We start from the raw sequence: 21,506 nt of genomic DNA, 5'->3' as shown, positions 1-21,506 counted from the left end.
GTAATAGGAAAATCTTTGTTGATTTAAAACTGTTGTCCGACTTTTTTATATCCTCTTGTAACAAAGCGATTGTGATTTTCAAAATCAATTAAAGTCATTAAACAAAAGATAAAATACGAATCACAAGTTTTGGATTTTAGAAGCTAAAAATACAGAACACAAAAATGCGAAAACAGAGAAGTACATATGCATCGTTCATTTTTTTTTAATTAAACACGACATAATAAAAAACTCCCGATCGGGAAAATCCAAAAAGAAGACGAACATGGTTTCAGTAACTTGGGTAAGGAAGAAACTAAGAGCGTAAACCAAAGAGATACATGGGGTGGTTTTGTGTAAATCAATCACTGGCTAGGAGAACGGTCACCATTACGTTCTCCACGAGGGCTTAGGCTCCGGCTCCTGCTCTGCCTAGGGACAGGGCTCCTGGCTTGTTCAGGCGTGTAGCTCCTGTTTCTTCTTGGGCTCACGCTTCTTCTTGGGCTCCGGCTATGGCTCTTCACCCTCCCAGGACTTGCACTGCGAACCCTTGAGCCATTATGTGGTGGTGAGCGAGAGTATGACCTCTCCTTCTCGTATCGTCTATCCTGAGGCGAGACAGACCTGCCATAAAACATAGTTGGAGAGAAGAGAATGGTTTTAAATCCATCAACGAACTTTACGTTAGTGTCATCGGACAGCAGTAATGAAATTCAGACAGGGCATGTGAAGCTTCTAGTCTTTACCTAGATTGATGTCTTTTAAGGGGAGGAGAATTATAGTCGCGGCTACGTGACCGTGTTCTACCACCACGACGAGGGGGAGGAGAACGAGAGTAACGAGGAGGAGAACGTCTTCTGTCATGGAACCTGTTGCTCCTACATACATTAAACAAATACACAACTTTGAGATCAAGTTATCGTTGTAGACAAGACTAAAAGTTTTCAAAGGAGGAAGAATCTCAATTCACCTTCCACCTCGATCCCTTGTTCTCATTTCAGTTGGCTTCTTCCGGTTTTCTTCTGCAAATACGACAGTCAGCTCACGACCAAGAAGAAGATAACCTTCCATGTGATGTTTTGCTTCAGCAGCATCAGAAGGATCCACATATTGAATGAAACCAAACCCACGTGGATCTCTGCAACAAATCCCAATAAGCAAACAAAATCTCAGACTCGGAACCAAAAACAGAGTGACCAAGGAAGATCTACCGACTGGACAAGAAGCCTTTTTGAACAAAAGTTGGGATTACAGTCTCCTGCAATAGAAGCCATCACGATAAACATGAAAAAAAAAAAAGCAAGCACTTGCCTGCAAACCTTGCAAAATTTAGTATAAAGATGACTTCAGTCTCCAAGACTTGATACATCTTCAAAATTGAATTCAAACCCAACTTCCTTCCAACCGTCAATACCATTTAGAACATCTTCCAAAGAACTCTAATTACTTCAATGGTCTCTTCAATTCTTTACGTCAACTGTTAAACCTCAACAACTTCAATAAACACCCTTTGATTGTGATCGAACATGGAACCTAAATCACTAGAATAGTATGGGTACTACTTACTAAGGCTGAATATTCAAATGTAGATAAAAACTTTTCAAAGCCCCAAAGGAAAAATGGAAATAAAATAAAGGAGATCTCCAACATCTAAGACATTTCAGAAAAAAAATTATAAATCAAAGAATTCATAAGTTGCAGGTGTGAAGATGTAGGAAGGCTACTTGGAATAAAATAATTGAAGACAAACAGGATTCACAAAAATTGGTATACGCAGCAAAAGAAAAAGATAAGATAGAGACACGATCTAATTGAAGCAAAAGTAATATAATGCCTTGTGTGATCAAACATTTAAACATTTAATGTCCTATCCACTGAGCATGCTCACCCAGTATAATAATCCCTCGGAAGGTAAATGTCCTTGAGAGGACCGAACTGCTCAAATGGCCTCCTAAGATCCTCTTGCCTGGAGAAAAAGAGAATAAAGGTAAGCAGAGAAGAACTTTTTAGTACCTCCCAAAAGTTGAGGAAAAACATAGTTAACCTATTGCAATGCTCTATATAGAAACGGGACATTTTACACGCTTCTTATATATTTCTGCTACAAAACAAGCATCCACTGAACGCGACATATCTATCAATCTATGATGATGAGTCAAACATCAGCTTTTCTCAAAGCCTTTCACACAAGCCTAAATAAGGAAGCACGTAAACATGAAACAGTACAGAACATACCTGCAATCATGACGTAGGTTGCGAACCAAAAGACTGGTTGGGAGATCCCTGTCACGACTGCCACCATATCGGCCACGGGGGCTAGGGCTCCGGCCCCTCCTTCCGTAACCCCTTGGTGGTGAAGGGGTGTAGCTTCGTCCCCTCATTGGGTCTAGGCTTCAATCTCTGTATCAATCAAACAACCAATCGAAACTGAGTTAGAAATTGCCAGATGTGATCAGATGCTTAAGAAATAAGAGAGAAACAAGCACAAGCTAACACACCAGCATCAAGAAAACTTCAGTAAAGTATAAAACCAAATTTAAATTCACCAATTTCTAAGCTAACAAATACCAAATGTGGATTAACATATAAACCAATAACTATGTCATTGGAGAACATAATAGATACAAATTTATGCTTCTTAAGAACCCAATCAAAGAATAACAACAACAGCAAAGACCAATTATATATGCTTAATTAGAAAACGCTAAAGCACGAGCTTTTTTCCACTTGAATTTACTATATAAGTGCCATAAAAAAGAAAGATCCATCCTTGCAACGAAACTTTGTACCAAGAATACAAATCCGAAAAAAAGAATCAATTTGATAGAATGGGTTCCCCGGAATCGATAGAAAGTTGAACTTTATGTGGTATCAAAAACGAAAGTCTCCGATCTGCAACGTTTCGGAGAAGAAGAAGAAGAAGAAGGAGAAGAAGAAGGAGAGCGGCCGACGAAGCATCGAGAGGCTTACCACAGCTAAGGACGGTGTTGAAAGAGCGACGGACGGATAAGAAAACCAGAGGGGAAGCGGCGCGGAAGTAAGTGGAGAAGAGAGAGAGAGAGTGATTGATTAGGCAAGAAAGGAAAATTGTACTTTGTGTTTTAGATCTTATGGTCTGGAACGAGCAGGTCATTAGGGTTTCTTCAGTCTTTATTTTATTTTATTTGCATATGTTTCCCTCCAAATCCATCCTTTTTATTGGTTTCCTTTGTCAACTTTTGCCTCCAAATTATCTCGAAAGTTTGGTTTTATGCCCATACTTTCTTTATTACATGTAGACCCTTTTAATGTACTAGATTTCGGTAATTCCTCAATCATTGAAACATAACGAAACCCTAATTACCCGCCCGGTCAGAGTATAACTACATTTGGGTCTCTCTCTCTTCTCACTCGCCGTCTCTCTTTGTTCTCCCGTCGACGTTCGTGATCGCCGGTGAGTCTTTTCTTTTCGGCTCTGTTTGCCCTAAAAAGATGTCGACTTTATGAAGCTTCTAAAACAACGTCTGCGATCCAGCAATTAGATTAGTTCATGAATGTCATAACCACTGTGAAATAATGCAATTGGATATATCTCTTTTAGACCCTTCTTTAGGTTTGTTTCAAGCTTGCAACATACATGAGGATGATGCAAGTAATTGACATAAAGTTTTGATTTTTTTTTTTTAAGCCTAAAACCTTTTGTTTCATTTTGGCCAAAGTTTTTGAGTCAAACCACTCATGTAACGCATTTCCAGTTATTCTAAGAGAGGGTGCTCTTTTGGTTGTGGTTAAACTATTCTACATAGTGCCTGATTATCCAAAACTTGATCATTTTGGCTTTCTCTTTTGCTGTCTGAAATTCTGCATATCCTGCTTTGATCTTATTAAGTTTCGTATATGCTATTCCAGTTCCCCTCTCCATGACAAATGTAGTTAAATCCACTCTCTTTGGTAATACCCACTAAAGACGATAATGTAATCCAGTTATGTTATTTGGCTATGTCATTCACAGAAATGACTGAAGCAGAAGCCAAGACTGTTGTTCCTGAGTCAGTGTTGAAGAAGAGAAAGAGGGAGGAAGAATGGGCACTTGCCAAGAAACAGGAGCTTGAGGCCACGAAAAAACAGAATGCTGAGAAGAGGAAGCTCATATATAACCGAGCCAAGCAGTACTCCAAGGAGTACGAAGGGAAGGTAATATTTTTCTACAAGTTTGATTTGCAAATTTTCTAAAGTGAGAAATGCAAATTCACGGAGAGTCTCTGCTGCTTGTTCTCTTCAGGAAAAGGAATTAATCCAGCTGAAGCGTGAGGCAAAACTGAAAGGAGGCTTTTATGTCGACCCAGAAGCAAAACTGCTTTTCATTATCCGTATCCGAGGGTAATGAGATCTTATATCTCCCAAGTTTATAGAATGTTGCTACTTGTATTACTGTTTGCTCACTTCGTCTTTGTCTTTCTTTCATCAGTATCAATGCCATTGATCCAAAGACAAAGAAGATTTTGCAGCTTCTGCGTCTGAGACAGGTAAGAATCTTATGATGAGAACTTGAAAAGTCTACACTAAAACCAAATTTGAATCAAAAAGGGATCGTATCTGACACTTGTATAATTCATTGCAGATTTTCAATGGAGTGTTCTTGAAGGTCAACAAGGCGACCATTAACATGCTTCGCCGTGTTGAACCTTATGTGACCTATGGGTACGCCTCTTCTCCTTTACATTTCAAAACTTTTTATTTTCATTCTCAGTTTAACTTAACTATCCTAGTCTTACCCATTGACAAGTCTCTCGCTTTTCCTCAGATACCCAAACTTAAAAAGTGTGAAGGAATTGGTCTACAAACGTGGTTTTGGAAAGCTTAACCACCAGAGGATTGCCTTGACAGACAACTCCATCATAGACCAGGTGAATTCCATCAGCCTATTTCCTTGATTTTGATGTTAGGATTTGTTCTCTTGCCTTTACTCCTGCCCTTTGGAAAGTTAGTGATTTATCACCAATGCTGGAACCAATTAGTCTAGAAGGTATGTTTATCACCGAAAGTCTAAGCCTTCTCTAAATTTACATACTTCTGTTCCCCGATGGTTTCAGGGCCTAGGAAAGCATGGCATAATATGCGTGGAGGATCTGATCCACGAGATCATGACGGTTGGGCCACATTTCAAAGAAGCCAACAACTTTTTGTGGCCATTCCAGCTGAAGGCGCCATTGGGAGGGATGAAGAAGAAGAGGAACCATTACGTAGAAGGTGGAGACGCTGGAAACCGCGAGAACTTCATTAACGAGCTCATTAGGAGAATGAACTGAGCTCTTTACTATAAGCGTTTTTGCTCTGGAACTCAGTGGTCAAAAACAGAGATGAGAAAAATGATATGATATTCCATTTATAGTATTTGACTATTTCAATTAAAAACGAAACTAAAATGAAAGCTAAAAAAAACAAAGAGGTTAAGCCTTATTCTGGCTTATTCTTGTCAATGCTTATGCGCTCATCAGGTCGAAGAATACAGACAAGGAGAATCAATTAGTGTTCTTATGTAAAAGATCATTTTAGTCAAAATAAAACATGCACCCTCATTGGTAGAACTGGAACGATGAATACACTTGATTGAACAAAAACAGTCATATTTCTCTTTATTCGTATTACAAATCGGCCGGAGAGACTACAATGTTTGAAACCATACACTTTGATTTGTGGCCATGTTTTAGAGATGGACGTTTTCTTATTATGCACTCAATATGTATAGTGATGTTACAGTCATCGCAAATCTAGAGCAATTTGACTGTCGAACTTGTATTTTACCATTCTTAGTAGACACAAACATTTGAAATGTAAGTAGAAGCCCCTCCATACAAAACATCATTGCAGATAGTCGAGAAGCGAGGGGATATTGGTGGGCTCCTGTAACAGGGCCCTAATCCCACTGAACATGAACCCGAGAGAAGTGAAACAGATAGATTCGATGTGAGTTAAACCGTTACATTTAACTAACGATAGTTTATTACTAGATATTCCTCTACATGCGGAAATCAAACATAGCCAGTTTTTGTCTTAGAAGACCTCTAACGCAGAGTCATCATGTTTCTAGTGCCTACCAGATTCATGCATGAAACATGTTTTTCTATAAAAAAAATAACTGCTGAATCGTTGGAGAGATTATTGTGTCAAAGGAGTGTTGTTATATCCAGCTAATATTCTGCCTAGTTAAGCCATATCATGCAAACTTTGTCTCTAAAACTTATCACAATCCCCATGTGGCTTCAATAGTGGCTCATTAATTAAACTAAATAATTCCCAGATCTTATTTTTCCGTAGTACCTTGTTGATGCATAGTTTAGTCTCGCAAACTTGTTCACATTCATGACATTTAATGTTTTCAATGACTCCAAGTCCAAGTACAGCTAGTTGTACTTGTCTCTGTACATTTCACGATAAGAAGGAATCAGAAGAAAAAAAAAACATGATGTTATCATATTCAAAACTACAACTTTTTAATTCACTACTTTAACTTCTCCATCATATTTTACACAAAATCAATATTGGTTTATTTTGTTGACTTGTAATCATGGATATTTCAAATTACAAATCATATGCAGAGTGCAGAGTAATCTTTTTTTTTTTTGTTCCAAAATCAAGATTTAAAATGGAATGGTAGGTGTTTGACGAAAAAAAAAATGGAATGGTAGGTGAGAATGAGATATCAATGCATCTGAATTGCTTGATTTTGTTTTTGGGTGACAGGTAAGTCGCTTGACGATAACAGGTGACCTATGGAATACCAGAAATGGCTTATGATTTTGAAACTTGCTCGAACTTGTCATGAGCCAATGAAATGTCTCCACACAGAGACTCAAACACAAGAATCACATATAATAAAGGAAAATATGGATAATAAAGATCAGATGGAAAGAGACAGAGAATCAGAATTTTGTCAATAGAAGGTATACATTGCATTGAATCTATGGCTCTATCTTGGGGTTGTTGTTGTGCTAGCCAGCTTTGTACCATTATGATCTGTGTCTCTTAATTGTAGGGTTTTTCTATGGCTTTGACTTGAAATCTTTGTGTTGGTTTGTTTATTATTATAATTTTTTTTCTGATTCTGAAAACTGATATGGTTAACTTACAAATACAAGCACATGGTCTGGATTTAGTGTACTCATCATTGATAATTTTTTTTTCTGTTTCTCGTGAATATGATTTCCTATAACTCTCTTATATGTATATAAGTATATTCTTATTTTGCTTCAATCAGTCTCGAGTTGTTGCAGTTCAAACGTTTTGCATTATTGTGATGAAGTTCTTGTAGTCTAATAGTTAGATCGTTTTGGTTACGGTTATTATGGATACTTTATTGGCTGCAAATGATAGCTTATGTGATCAGCGGGAAATATGACGGCATGACGATATTTAATATTTCGCTGAAATTTTACAAATTGGTTCAGCTAAGTTTAAAAAGGAATCGAAGAAGTTGATAATATATTTCTATTTACATGTGCATTTGCTTCTTCGTTTATTTTTCAACAACCATTTGCTAAAATATCAAAATTTTAATGTCATTATAACTATGTTCGAGCAAATTATTGGATAAAAGTTCTGATTATTATCCTAATTTGTGGTTATTCCATCATAATTTTTTTTCCATTTGTTAATCAATCTAAAGTCCACTAAAGATGCTAATCTGAGTTTTTTGGTTTCATCGTTTTCATTAATTAAGAACATTTATTTGCATCCATTTTCTTATTGGCTATTGTAAAACGCATTTGTCTTAATTCTTTAACAAAAATAAACGTATGTCTGTTTGGTGTTTAGTTTAGTAAATAACTGTGATCTTTTGTGATATATCGGGGAAAAAAATAATTTTTTATGGACCCATATAATTATATGCCAAAAAGGCTAAACCAGACTATAATCTGAATATTAAATTGGTTCAACTACTAAACATGTTTTACATAATCTGCATGATTAACATCGATTAGCTGTAGTACTTGTGTATATGTGTGGTCTTTAAACAAATCAAGTCTCTTAATTGATTTTTGGATGTATATGATCTTCTTCTATAGACTATAGTCTAGATCTGATCACCTTGTGGTTTGTGATTGAAAGGCATGGATTGTACATGGTCGTACCTATCCTAACTAAGATGTTTCATTAATTATAATCATGATTATCCAATAATTACGTAATTATGTGTACCATTTGAATTTTAATATTATAAATAACTACATGGTTGGTCTGCTGATCATCACCACAAATGTCTTGATGCCTTGGTGGCTCGGTTATTTTCTGTAGCTGAGGTAGAAAAAAGGCCTCGTATATGTAAAGTAGCACTCAAAAGATCAACGTTGCTTTAAATTTTCATCTTCCCCTGTTCATTTAAATTATGTCTAGTTGACTTGACCATAATTTTCTTGGGCAACACTTAACGTTTTGACTTCATATACTTAAAGTTGTTTTATGAGTACTTTTCATAGACCAACTTGCGGTTCAAGTTCTATAAATAGTGTGACATCAAGAGTCTGACTCCATCAAAATGTGAAAAAGTCTTGATTTTGACCCCAAGACTGAGACCTTAAAATCCCATGGTTTTTATAACAATTCTCTAGCTTCATTCTTGTTTAAGAAAAAAATTATGAGTAATAAATAATGTGCTAGTATGCCCATATAGCTTATTTTGTTGTGGTTATATGCAATAAATTTGGGTAATCCTATGGGTTATGATAATAGTAGTATTATACCGTTTAGATCACATACAAAGACTAATAAATGTACTAGGCCGTTAGGCCAAGCTTCAAAAAAAATTGCATAAAAAAATCCCTTATAAAGCTAGGATTCAAATGATACAGATCCCATTATTAAACTATATATACTTATATGTTTGGCAGAAAAAAAAAAAAAAAAACTATTTCTTGATATAACATATATATTCCAAAGTAGATGAACTAGCTATTAATAACTTTAGAACTTTTTGACCTAATGGAAACATCTCATTAAGTATGCTATAACCATAAGTTTTGGCCCTCCATTGAAATGGACGGTCATGATGTAACTGCTGATGTCGATGGATGACAATATTTATTTTGTCTTATATGTGTTATGTTCTATCACCTCAACACAATAATAGTTACTTTAAATTTTTCATTTCATTTAGCTTTAGTTTTCCCTTAGCTTAGTCCCATTTTCAATTCTTTAAAGGAAAATAAAAATCCGAGGTTTGAACCGGTAAATGTGTAAAATTATGATATCGTGCTGATTTGGTTGAGGAGTTGTTGTTCTAACTGACTCTTTCAATAACTGGTAGACCCACTTTTTGTAGCTTTTTAACCAAAAAAGAAAATATATATGTAGCTTAAACCTTGATTTTAACAAGCGAAATTCCTCTAAGAAAACAAAGAAACTAACAAATTGACAGTTTCCATCGGCAATCACTATCTAGTGATACAATATCTAGACAAAATGAATAAGTCAATTCATAATAATATATCCCTTGAAATTGCTAGTAACGTTGGAAGAAAATCATTAAGTAATGTTCCAAAAAAAAAAACAAATCATTAAGTAAAACCGTGTGAAAAAAGGTCAACGTGGATTCATCGATTAGAATCGTACTGTTAAGGGCATCTGCAACGCTGATTCTTAAGCGTTATTTTAGGCGTACTTAAGCCCACATTTAATTGAAATTAAAACTCAAGTAGCGATTCCTAAATAAGGTCTGCAAGAAGCGATGTTTGAGCATATATGGCACATCGCTACTGGTCCAAAGAAATGAAATATTTTTTCTTTTTTTTTAAAAACATCGCTCCGTGGTAATATATGTCTTCCAAATAACATAAATTACAATATTTCCTTTTTTAAGAATTCCTTGGTATTGGAGACAACAAAATACTACTCTCTCTGTTTTATTATAATTGATTTTCTAGGTTTTTTTTCTTGTTTCATAATATTTGATTTCCTACATCTAATTAATACTTGTATCTTCTTTAAATTGAATGAATAATATTAATGCATGTTACTTTACTCCATTAATGCACAGTTAGAAAAGAAAAAGTAATAATAAAAATAATGAAATCAGTTGTAAAATAACTTAATTAACAAAAATAAACAGTAAATAATTGAGCATTTATAGCTTTCTTAATCTGTGTGTAAATATTTAGAAAATCAACTATAATAAAACAGAGGGAGTAATTTTTAGTTTGGAATACTTAACTTTAATATTATTTTATTGGTTAAATACCCCTAATGAAGTACTATCATTACTGATGCTCTAACCTATTACTATAAGGTGGTAGAAGATGTCAACGTTAATTTAATTCTTACAATTACGATGCATACAATATAAATTTAATTATTTGTAAGGAGAAACCTTATTTTTTTATGAACTTCTAGCATAAACAGTTAGCTTTTATTATCTGTATTTCCATTTCTATGGAGTATAAAATAATGTGTTTAACTACAGAAACAACAAGTTACTGTTTAATCCTGAACATCATTTGTAGATCGTAAATGAATACTTTTAGGAGTACAATTTAATTAGTTAAAACAATCAAATCATAAATATCTTTGATCAGTTAATACACCACATAAGAGGTATATAGATCACAGATAGATGAAGTAATAAAATACTCCCACCGTTTTTTTATTAGTTGTCGTTTTAGAGAATTTTGTTTGTGTTAAATTAGTTGTTGTTTTCAGTTTTTAATGTAACATTTATTAGTTTTTTATAATTATTTTTATTATGCAATTTGTTTTATTATTGGTTGAATTGTATTGAAATAGAGAATTAATAATGTTTTTATATTGAAAAGTTAATATAATTAATATTTTCTTAATTTGTGTGTATAACTTTAAAACGACAACTAAATAAATTTGGATAGAGTATTAATTTGGTATCCATATAAAGTCCACAATGACTTCGCTTTTTGGGTTTACTCATTTGTCTTTATTCTTCTACCGTCTAATAAATGAGAAACATTTGCATTTCTAACAATCAACTTTTTTACTCACGACTTTTAATTTACAGACTCGAAATATTTTGTAATGATAAGATATCCATTCCACACGTTGAGACAGAAGAGCAGTAGAGAAAAACTGTAGACGAGTTATTGAATGAGTCGAGTCAACAAGAGACTACAAAATCCAGCAAATGTCAACAAAGCAAAGAGTGGCCGTACTTTCTTTCTCTCTCTGGAAAAGGTGAGACAGAGCAAATAATAGAGTACGAGACGGTGCACCGAAACACTGGTGGGTTCCGTTCGCTTCACTCGTACTTGTCGTCGCGTCGGTGCACTTTTTACCCAACCCGCGTCTTCTTTTGGAATTTTGCGGCTTTGTTATTCTTTTGGTCTCTTTACATTTTTCCTTTTAAGAAAAGAAAAATATGTTACTATACTGATTATTTAAATAAACTTGGTTATGACGATTTCAACCTCTCTGGCATTATTTAATTCGTCCCTTGTGTTTCCCAGCTGGCTTCTGGCTGTTACGATATCACTCTCTAGCTCGTCCTTTGACTTTATTACATAAGCTACGTAAACCCCATTTACTACTAACTATTTATTCATCCTTTTCTCGTCCTTTGACTTTATTTCCTTACCTATCTCTTTTATTATCATATCAACGGCATCTAGATTTTAATCTGTAGGTTTTAATGTGTTTTTTATAACTTGAGTAGAGTTCCATAAGTGTTACTTGGGCAAATGATCTCAATAGTATAGAAAGTTTAGCCAAGTTGTACGTATGACAAGTTGGGTAATAAATTACTACTAATAAATACACAATCATTGAGTCCATTTAATTTGCGACTAGTAAACTTTACATGAACTAATTATATAATTAGTTCAGATATCATATTTAGACGCTTGTATAATTATGTCATTAGTCCGTCGTTAATTAAATGAAAAAAAAAGCTGGCTTTATTTACCATTTCACAATCTGAAGATTCTTGAAGACAGAAAAAGTGTCATAAATTTGAGTGCCGTCAATAAGATACGGTTGTCTCCATGTTAGGTACGGTGTGGTACTTAGAAAGCAGACATCATCCTCGTGGTGCAATGTGAACTCGACACGTTGCGAGTTCTGTACGGTCTTAAGTTTGTTTACGTCAAACTATGTCATTTTTCTAATATTGTACTATATGATTAATTTAAAATAGTTTCATGATATGCTAACAAAATCTAAAATGCTTTTTTTTTTTTTTTTTTTATAAAAAAACAACATTTTTTTTTCCGTCAGCTTGCCAGGCCTTTTCTCTCGTGCCAGGTCAGGAATGGTCATAGGGCTCTCTTTTGGCATGATGATTGGACCTTTTTGGGTCTTTTGATTAGTCTTACCGGTGTTAATGGTCCTTGTGTCACGGGAATTCCTTCTTTAGCATCAGTCTCAAGTGTGGTTTCGAATGGTTCTTGGTCTCTATCTCGTAGAAGGCATCCTATTTTGGTTCTCCTCTGTGATTGTCTCCCATCATCAACGCCTGACACAACTATAATGGAACCTGACTTTTTTCTATGGAGGAACTCATTAGCTGAACCCCCAGGAATGTTCTCCACTCAAAAGACTTGGCTCTCTCTTCATCCGTCGCCTCCTCCAGTACATTGGTTCAGTTCGGTCTGGTTTAAGGGCGGAATACCTAACCATGCCTTTTTACTCTAGGTAATCATGAGGAACAGGCTTCCTACCCGAGACCGTCTTCGATCATGGGGCTTGGATATCCGTGGTATTTGTCTTCTTTGCAATGCCTCCCCTGAAAGTAAGTCTCACATTTTCTTCGAGTGTTCTTATTCTTCAGCAGTTTGGATGGCATGTTTCACACATCACTCTCTATCGGTCCCTTCCTCCATTGCGGCTACTGTCAATTGGGTTAAATCTCCATCTCCTCATTCAAAGTTGAATATCATCTGCAAGCTTATCTTTCATGCAATAGCATATTTTCTATGGAATGAGCGAAACGCTTGTCTGCATTCGGGAATTTTTAAACAGTCGCCAATCTTGGTAAAGGAAATCCAACTTCAAATTCGGGCTAAACTAGCAAAGCTTGGATCGGGTTGCACTGCTCAATTTGGCTCGCTCTGGTTCGGCTCTTCCAATTGATTACGAGAGCTTCATTTCTTCTTGGTTCCGTTTCATCCAAATCTGATCCTCATATCGGCTCTCTGCTATAATTTGGTGATTGCATCACACGTAGTTCTGGTTTATCTTCTATAGGCTTTTCATTTCATTTGGTAATTGTGTATGTTCTCAAATGTCGCCTATTTAAGGGCCAAATGAAATCTAAGATGCTTGGTTTTATAGTTTTCTTGAACAATCATGGTCTAAATCAAGAGAACGAAATCCAAGTTCACGATTTTGTGATTTGGAAATCATGTTTTATCGAAGTTGTATTATTTGTTGAATGTTATTAATTCAAACGATTTTCATATGGATTAGATTTATAAATGCAGAAAAATACAATGACTTATGGTTTTATAACCAGTCTGGTCACGTTAATTATATTTGTATCGATATCAGGTTTGTGATTTGTTTTCTTCAAATTTTGAATTATTTATCAACAAAAAAATTATCTACAAAAGAAGAAAGATGAAACCTTGCTTTTTAATTAGTAAAAAGACTTTTTGAAAGTTTGCAAAAATAATTTGTTAACATAGTTCAAAATTGTACAACAATTAGAGAAAGAAGTAGAAACAAATTTGCGGTAGCATACGACTTACAAAATAGTTTTGCAATAGCAGCTCAATGCAGTTGGGAGTATTGTGGCGATGACGAATAGAGGAGATTTTCGGTTACTGGTGAGATCATTTTTGTCTTAGTTTTGATTTTTGTGATCTAATGGTGAGTTGTGACATATAATTTAAAATTTCTTTTATTTGGTATCGTCGTTCGTTTCCCTCGTATTATAGACGATAGACAGTTACTTGATAGGCTAAAAGAAATTAGTGAACTTTTTCTAAATACTCCTTCCGTTTCACAAAGAGTGTCGTTCTGACATTCTTCACATAAATTAAGAAATAAGATCAAATGTCTCTTATACCCTTATTAATTTGCAGAAAATGACTCTTAGAATCATATTTATAATTAATTTTCTGAATTTATTGAGGTTAAAAATGGTATTTTATGTTAAAAAAATTATATTGGAATTTTAAAATGACATTCTTTTTGAAACAAAAAAAGTGTCAGAACGACACTTTTTGTGAAACGGAGGGATTAGAAAATTTGTGATTAATTTACTTTATTATTAACGAAATGGTTAATTTAATGAATCCGTACGTACCGAGTCAAATACTACTACTAGCATCATTATTCACTCATTGAGATCTGAGCCGACAGTTGTATTCACTTATTATTTCAAAATACTACTCTCAAACGATTCGAATAAATCGATGAGATCCAACTATTTACTCTAACTATTGGTCTAATGAATTCTTGTTATTCGGACACATCCCAAATCTTCTTAGTACTGTTTTCGAAGGATTCTACAAACTATACCAAAGATCCAATAATTCTTTCTACGTCAGAGTTTGATTAACCTGTATTTATACTTAGTTCCGAGCATTTATATCTAGTTGGTTTTAGTACTTAAGGCACAACTCCCGGTTTTTTCGTAACATGCAAATTGGCCAATTACTTAGTTTTAACTTTTAAGATGTGTTTGGTTATATATGACTGGTAGCAAACATTGCCTAGTCAAACTGGATAAAAAACATAATGAATACATTCACTTTGTTGTGTTTGGTAACAAAAAGTTGTAATTATTTGGTAACAAAAAAAAAGAGAATAAAAAAAGGCCAGCAAAAAAAAAGTCACTTTGTGTTTGGTAACAAAAAGTTGTATTTTTCGACGGCTCATAATCATTTTTCTCGAACTGTTTTATCCAGCTTTATTATTGCCTTATATCAGTCCGATTTTAAAAAAATACTTCAACTTATTCTGAAAAAAAAAATACTTCAACTTATAAATTATTTCTAATCGAAATTTTTTTATTTACAAATTAGAAATCAAATTGGTAATAGAATTAATACATCACAAAAATAGTTTTTTAAAAATAGAAAGTGCCACTTTTAGGTCAAAGTTGGAATACTCCATATGTTTAGTATAATGTATGTTTAAGAAAAAACATACATCCTAAGAAAACAAATTAAATTTGATTTTTAATGTATCATTTTTTGTGATTAACAATTTTCTAGGTAATAACATTTCTATTAATTCAACTAATTTTCTTGAAGTTTACAATTTATTATCATTAGCTAATAAAAATGCATAAAAAACTTTTAAAAATCAATCTTTTTGAAACAATTTTTTTTCTAAAATGCTCATTAGTTTAAAACAGAGAGAGTATAACCATATAGTAATTTATTTACCGGATTTTTAAAAAATTACTGATAAAGTATATCACCATTAATTTAAATAACTAAGTGGTAGCAAAAGTGTTCTTAATATAAAAAGAAGGAACTACACACCTTATTGTCGATCTTTTACCACCAAACCACCGTATTAATATTAATATCACACAAAAAGGTAAATATGAAAGTTTATATATATATTTTTTTCAAACTTTCACCTCCAACACACCGTTACTTAATTATCATAGAAAAAATTGTATAGAATTTTACGTTTATTTTAAAAAATAATGTAATCATATAAAAAGGTTTATAGAAATAGTTTTAAAATAATGTAGTTAGTCTATCCATTCCAATACGCGCATGTGAACGGTGGCTGTATATTACGTTTCCACCGATTAGTATTGTTTTATTGTTTTTGACAAAGGGTTTAAACCGGTTAGTGTTGTTTATTGGTTTTCTTAATTAGTATTACGCGCGTACGTACGTTGCTTGTTGGCAACTTTGAGATGAACTACATAGATACGTATATCATTTTATCTATCTCACACTATACATTATATGATAATATGAACGTATCTTTATACGTATGATGTGTAAAGTTACGCCTATGTGAGTTGTTCAAACACACTTTTCTTCATCGTATCACTTTTTGTAGTACATGTTAATATTCAAAATAAAATATACAAGACCCAAAGGTTTTCCTCTAGCTTTCAAACATAAACAATAAGCATGCAGTGGTTTGATTAATCATGTCAATGTAATTGTGTTAACCAATAAATTTTCCATATTTTACTTACCTTCACGACTTGTCGACCTTTCGTTTTTTTGGTAAATCGATTAAATTATATAAATGCCAAAAATGTATTTATTAGGAATATCTGGTTATCGGCGAGGTATAAAATTGTAATCGTTTATTGGTTAACATCGATTAATTAATGGTTCGGGCTTAATATTAAATATTAAATAAAGTACCAAAGATAATTGTTTTGTCTAAAATGTTGCTGAAAACGGTGCATATAATGAGATTTTGATATGTTTAAAGTTTGTTAGAGGGACATATAAGGAGACAAGTCGCTATCGACCTAGCTTTCAAGAGAAAGTGTACATATGCATGTATTACGTGGTAGCCTCTCAAATTTTATTTAGATCACTTATTTTTGTTGGTAGATGATTACAAAAATAATAGACCTTCCAAAATTCTCTCTTTTTTAGAAAAAAATCGTGTAAATTTTCATTGTTTGAACGATGCTAAACAGACCGTATTTCAAAACTTGTAATTTTATATGTCTTGTTCTTTCTTATGTTAAATTAGCATAGTTATCATGTTGGCATCGGTCTTGTTACGGTTATTGATACAATTAGTATAACAACCTAACCGTTGCAATGATATATGCCAATACGTATAAATATCGATGACGACAAATTTCGAATAAATTATTTAGGACATATATATATATAATTATAAATGATGCAAAAAGTGTCGCTAGATGCAAAGCTTGAATGTTCCATTGCCTCGTTACATTATGATTAAAATATATAAACTGAAGCACTTCATTATATGCTTATTTTAATTCCATATATATATTTTGTTCTTATTATTAACCCACCAAAACACCTTTGATTGAATTGAGTAGTTATCCGTGGGTGCTACGAAAGGAAGAAGAAATTTCATTAAATCGTATTTGATTGGACAAAAAATATATATGCAAACTTTGAACGACAGTATTCACCTAAAAAAAATCCACGTGTGCAACTACGTCACTTTATTCGACTCTCGTAAACATTTTACAAATTAATACTCTAAAAAATGAATTAAGTCAAATTCAGATAATAGCAAAAAGAATTGGATTGAATCAAATATTCTTTATTTGTTTTTTCGGGTGACCAATTTTCAGTGGAGATTAAAAAACTCAAAGAAAGAAAAATATTATCTAACGCGTACCAGTATATATTATTATATATAAGAAAGTTAACCCAATTAAAAACAAAAAATTACATAAACTACAGATAATCCGTCGAAAAGAAAAACTACGAGCATGTCGATACTGTGTATCAGATGTATAAGTTACGGATCGTAAAGTAAGTAAACTAGAGTACTACTAACTTACACGAATTCCTAAGTAAGAAAATTAATTACTTTTTTTGATACCGTAAGAAGATTTATTACATTATTAGTCTAAAGACTCTAAACTCAGATTTTCAGTAAAGAATAAACTATTAAATGATGATATACAGTTTTAATTTTTTAATTCGCCTGTAAAGTGTAAACCCTGTAATTATTATATGTACGTAAGAAGATCTTCAGTACATATTTATTTTAAATAATTAATTAGGAAAAGTAAAATTTTCGAGTTGAACTTTTGACCTCGTATGAATATTCTGCAGCTACAAACACGTGGTTGGAAATATCGACGCTTCTCTTTCTCTCTCTTTCACTCTCTCTCTCCCTCTCTCTCTCCCTCTCTCTATCCTGTCTTGTCGCTCTGGAGTTGAAAGTATTATATATATAAACTCCATTGCTGAGGAGTTTGTAACTTGCGATTTGTGAGCTTCATTTTATCTCTCAGTTCTGCTCAAGAAAACAAAAACAATAAAGAAACCTTTCGAATCTTTGTCTCAAGAACAGAATAGAATCAGAAGGAGATTCAAGAAGAACTAATTGAAAGTTTCAAGATTCCTCAAAGAGCTTTTTCTGCTTGAGGGATAAACTTGCCGACCGTATATTCGAGGTGCTTATTCATCTTTGACTACGACTGATTCTTCTCTATATATTTTTTTTGTTGGTTTTAATTTCTCAGTATATTTTTTTCTTTCTGTTACACGGAAATGAGTTTGACAATCTTTTGATATTACTACTTCCTTTGAAGAGTTAAGCGTTGATGGGTTTTTATTTAAAATGGTGATTAACTATTTATTTTCATTTTTTTTCCATGATTTCTGGGCAGCATTTGGTCGTGCATCCAAAAATCGTTTTTTCTTGGTTGTCTCTTCGTTTTTTTTTTGTTCTTCTTTCCAAATCCAGTGATTTGATACTTATTAGTTTATCGACTTACAATTTTCCGGATAAAATGTGTGTTAGTTTACGTTTTGATTATCGGTTCTGATTTATTTCCGGGATGCTCTGTTTTCCAGATCCGAAAAGTTCTGATTTTTTTTTCTTTTTCTTTTAAAGTTCGTTCCTTTGGCTAAAATCTATTGATGGGAAGGTGTTTGTGAAAATGCGCTTTGTGCTCTGTATATAATTTTTTAATACATACGCGTGTTTGTGCGTATACGAATCATCAGACAATAACAGAATCGTGATGTTTTCACTTCAGGTCAGAATCGTCTCTGTTTCGATTGGGATCTGTTGAATGGGTGTATCATTCTCCTGTCCGTTCGCCGAGCAAGACGACGTGGAAAGTGCTCTAGACTTCGTCACGGTAAAGTCCATAAGCTTTGGTGATGAAGACGAGTGCAAGACTCCCAAGAGATCTGTCAATTTCAATGACAAAACTCTTGAGCCCACGATTTTGAAATCTTTGGGATCTGGTAAAATGGTCGTTGAGAAATCTGTTAGCTTCAAAGGGATGCAACTGGAGAGAATGATCTCGCTTAAAAGGTCTGTCTTGAAAGAAGATTACACGAAAGATAATGGCTTTGAGCTTGACAATGCCGGGAGGATTGCTAGAGAACTCTCAGTTCTTGATCCGAGGAATCCTAAACACGAAGCTGCTATCAAATTACAGAAAGTTTACAAAAGCTTCCGTACCAGGCGAAAGCTCGCGGATTGCGCGGTGCTCGTGGAGCAAAGCTGGTTAGTTAGTGTTTTTTTTATCTTTCAAAACTCAAAAAACGTTCCTTTCTTTCTGTGTTGTGTTGTGATCTAACGTTGTTGTTCTGCTTTCTATTGCAGGTGGAAACTTTTGGATTTTGCTGAGCTGAAGAGAAGTTCTATATCTTTCTTTGACATTGAGAAACACGAAACCGCGATTTCAAGGTGGTCTAGAGCAAGGACTAGAGCAGCTAAGGTTGGTAAAGGTTTGTCAAAGAATGGAAAGGCTCAAAAGCTTGCTTTACAACACTGGCTTGAAGCGGTAAGTTTGAGACTAATCTCAGTTTCAATTTTCTTTTAGTACCACTTTTTGGATTGAACGTTATCTGATCTTGGTTTTATGCACTTTCTTTCAACAGATTGACCCGAGACATCGGTATGGACACAACCTACACTTTTACTACAACAAATGGCTCCATTGTCAGAGTAGAGAACCTTTCTTCTACTGGTAATTCCTTCTCACCTACTCATTATCTCATTCCTGCAAAACTTTTTCTTTTTTGTCCTAAATCAAGAAACTAAACTTAGAAATGGGTTTGATTCAAATATTGCAGGCTTGATATTGGCGAGGGGAAAGAAGTAAATCTTGTGGAGAAATGTCCTCGATTGAAACTTCAACAACAGTGCATTAAGTACCTTGGTCCGGTTAGTATCCATTCCTTTTATCTCTGCTCAACAAGTAACTTTTCCGAGGAATTAGAACTTTGTTTCTTATTGTTGTCATCTTTATGTTTTGTGTAGATGGAAAGGAAAGCTTATGAGGTGGTTGTGGAAGACGGCAAGTTCTTCTACCAGCATAGCGGAGAGATTCTTCACACTTCTGCTATGGAAGATAGTGATTCCAAATGGATTTTTGTGCTCAGCACATCTAAGGTGTTATACGTGGGGAAGAAGAAGAAGGGTACGTTTCAGCATTCAAGCTTCTTAGCTGGAGGAGCTACTGTTGCTGCAGGAAGATTAGTTGTTGAGAATGGTGTTCTTAAGGCTGTTTGGCCACACAGTGGACATTATCAACCCACAGAAGAGAATTTCATGGACTTTCTCTCTTTCCTCCGAGAGAACAATGTCGATATCACTGATGTAAAGGTAAGAGAAAGAGATTTTGATTGAATGATGTATTAAGTGTTTAGATATTGAGTCTGTGAGTATTATGTTCTTACAAGTGTTTATTTTCCTGTGTTTCAGATGAGTCCTACAGATGAAGATGAATTCTCTCTTTACAAACAGAGAAGCACTCATATGAGAAACCATTCTTTGGAAGAGGATTTGGAGGGTGAGAAGACCACTGCCTTTCAAGACAAAGCTGATCAAACAGAAGAAGAACCAACTCTGGTGATGGCTAATCTCGAGACACCGAAAAAGATGGAATCTCCATCTATCAGCACATTTGGCGAGGAGATCCAATCCGCTGGATCAAAGTCTACTAAAATACGTGAAGACTACGATTCAGGTGATGATGAAGAGGATGAGGAAGAGATGTTTGACTTGGAACAAGAATCAATGCCTTCAGAGCAGAGCTCAGCCAGAGGAGGAGAAGAAGAAGCAAACAAGGAGAGTGAAGTAGTCAAGATTCCAGAAGAATCAATCCTAAAAAGGATCAACTCAAAGAAGGAAACTAGATCTTTCCAACTTGGGAAACAACTATCATGCAAATGGACAACAGGTGCAGGACCAAGGATTGGTTGTGTAAGAGATTATCCATCAGAGCTTCAGTTTCAAGCACTGGAACAAGTGAACCTGTCTCCGAGAAGTGCTTCTGTTTCAAGACTCTGTTTCTCGTCCTCATCGCAAACGCAAACGCCTCAGATGTCACCGTTATGGCGAGGAATGTCACTGCCTGCAGATATAACGCATTCGTAAAACTGATGCACAATAAGTTGCTTTTTCGATCTGATCTATTCTTTTTGTGTGAATAGAGAAGATAATGACTTAGAAATTCTTTTGTATTCTTTTTCCCCCATTTACTGTAACAGAGCAGCATTTCATTTGATTATTTTGGTTTCTTGTCTAACAAGAAACTACAGGTTAAAAAAAGTGTTAGATTCATTCTTTTTTTTTGGCTTTTTGGTTTTGGTTCAAGATTCTCTTCCTAAACTGTGTTATATTGAAAAATAATCAAAAAGATTACTCTTTTGTCTTCCTTCACTTTCGAGTTTCGATTCATTTCATCTTCATCTGTATCTTGATTGCCGTTTCAACTATGTATTTAAGTCAAATTATCATGGTCAATCACATTGATTTAATATTCCAACAAATTTCTGCTCGATCCTCTGAAAAAATCGGTGGAGATTTAAAACCCTAGTTCCAGCTCACGAACTTTGAAGAGAGATTATTTTTATACGAACCCTCTGCCTCTCTACTCTCTAGTGTATACAAGTTTGGGTTTATAAAAAGCCCATTAA

General features: G+C 34.2%; 3 protein-coding genes across 3 annotated transcripts; 2 read left to right on the top strand and 1 right to left on the bottom strand.

Moving 5' to 3' along the window:
- Positions 1-169: 169 nt before the first annotated feature.
- On the bottom strand, positions 170-3,144 carry LOC18025291 (serine/arginine-rich SC35-like splicing factor SCL30A). The gene is made up of 6 exons (XM_006407133.2): positions 2,950-3,144; positions 2,215-2,379; positions 1,868-1,945; positions 950-1,117; positions 726-857; positions 170-603 (listed from the first exon to the last, which is right to left on the bottom strand). The coding sequence occupies exons 2-6, from the start codon at positions 2,358-2,360 to the stop codon at positions 345-347; spliced, it is 783 nt and encodes a 260-aa protein (XP_006407196.1). The 5' UTR covers positions 2,361-2,379; positions 2,950-3,144; the 3' UTR covers positions 170-344.
- Positions 3,145-3,265: 121 nt separating this feature from the next.
- LOC18025290 (60S ribosomal protein L7-4) lies at positions 3,266-5,373 on the top strand. The gene is made up of 7 exons (XM_006407132.2): positions 3,266-3,412; positions 3,971-4,152; positions 4,241-4,338; positions 4,427-4,484; positions 4,580-4,659; positions 4,763-4,865; positions 5,052-5,373. The coding sequence occupies exons 2-7, from the start codon at positions 3,973-3,975 to the stop codon at positions 5,265-5,267; spliced, it is 735 nt and encodes a 244-aa protein (XP_006407195.1). The 5' UTR covers positions 3,266-3,412; positions 3,971-3,972; the 3' UTR covers positions 5,268-5,373.
- A 12,472-nt stretch (positions 5,374-17,845) lies between these two features.
- LOC18025289 (IQ domain-containing protein IQM2) lies at positions 17,846-21,157 on the top strand. Its single transcript, XM_006407131.2, has 7 exons — positions 17,846-18,019; positions 18,608-19,086; positions 19,186-19,366; positions 19,464-19,552; positions 19,659-19,749; positions 19,846-20,190; positions 20,290-21,157. The coding sequence occupies exons 2-7, from the start codon at positions 18,644-18,646 to the stop codon at positions 20,962-20,964; spliced, it is 1,824 nt and encodes a 607-aa protein (XP_006407194.1). The 5' UTR covers positions 17,846-18,019; positions 18,608-18,643; the 3' UTR covers positions 20,965-21,157.
- The last annotated feature ends 349 nt before the right edge of the window (positions 21,158-21,506 follow it).

This window comes from Eutrema salsugineum, unplaced genomic scaffold (genome assembly GCF_000478725.1).
Source record: "Eutrema salsugineum unplaced genomic scaffold, Eutsalg1_0 scaffold_13, whole genome shotgun sequence".
NCBI lineage: Eukaryota > Viridiplantae > Streptophyta > Magnoliopsida > Brassicales > Brassicaceae > Eutrema > Eutrema salsugineum.
This window is presented reverse-complemented; position numbering and strand designations above follow the sequence as displayed.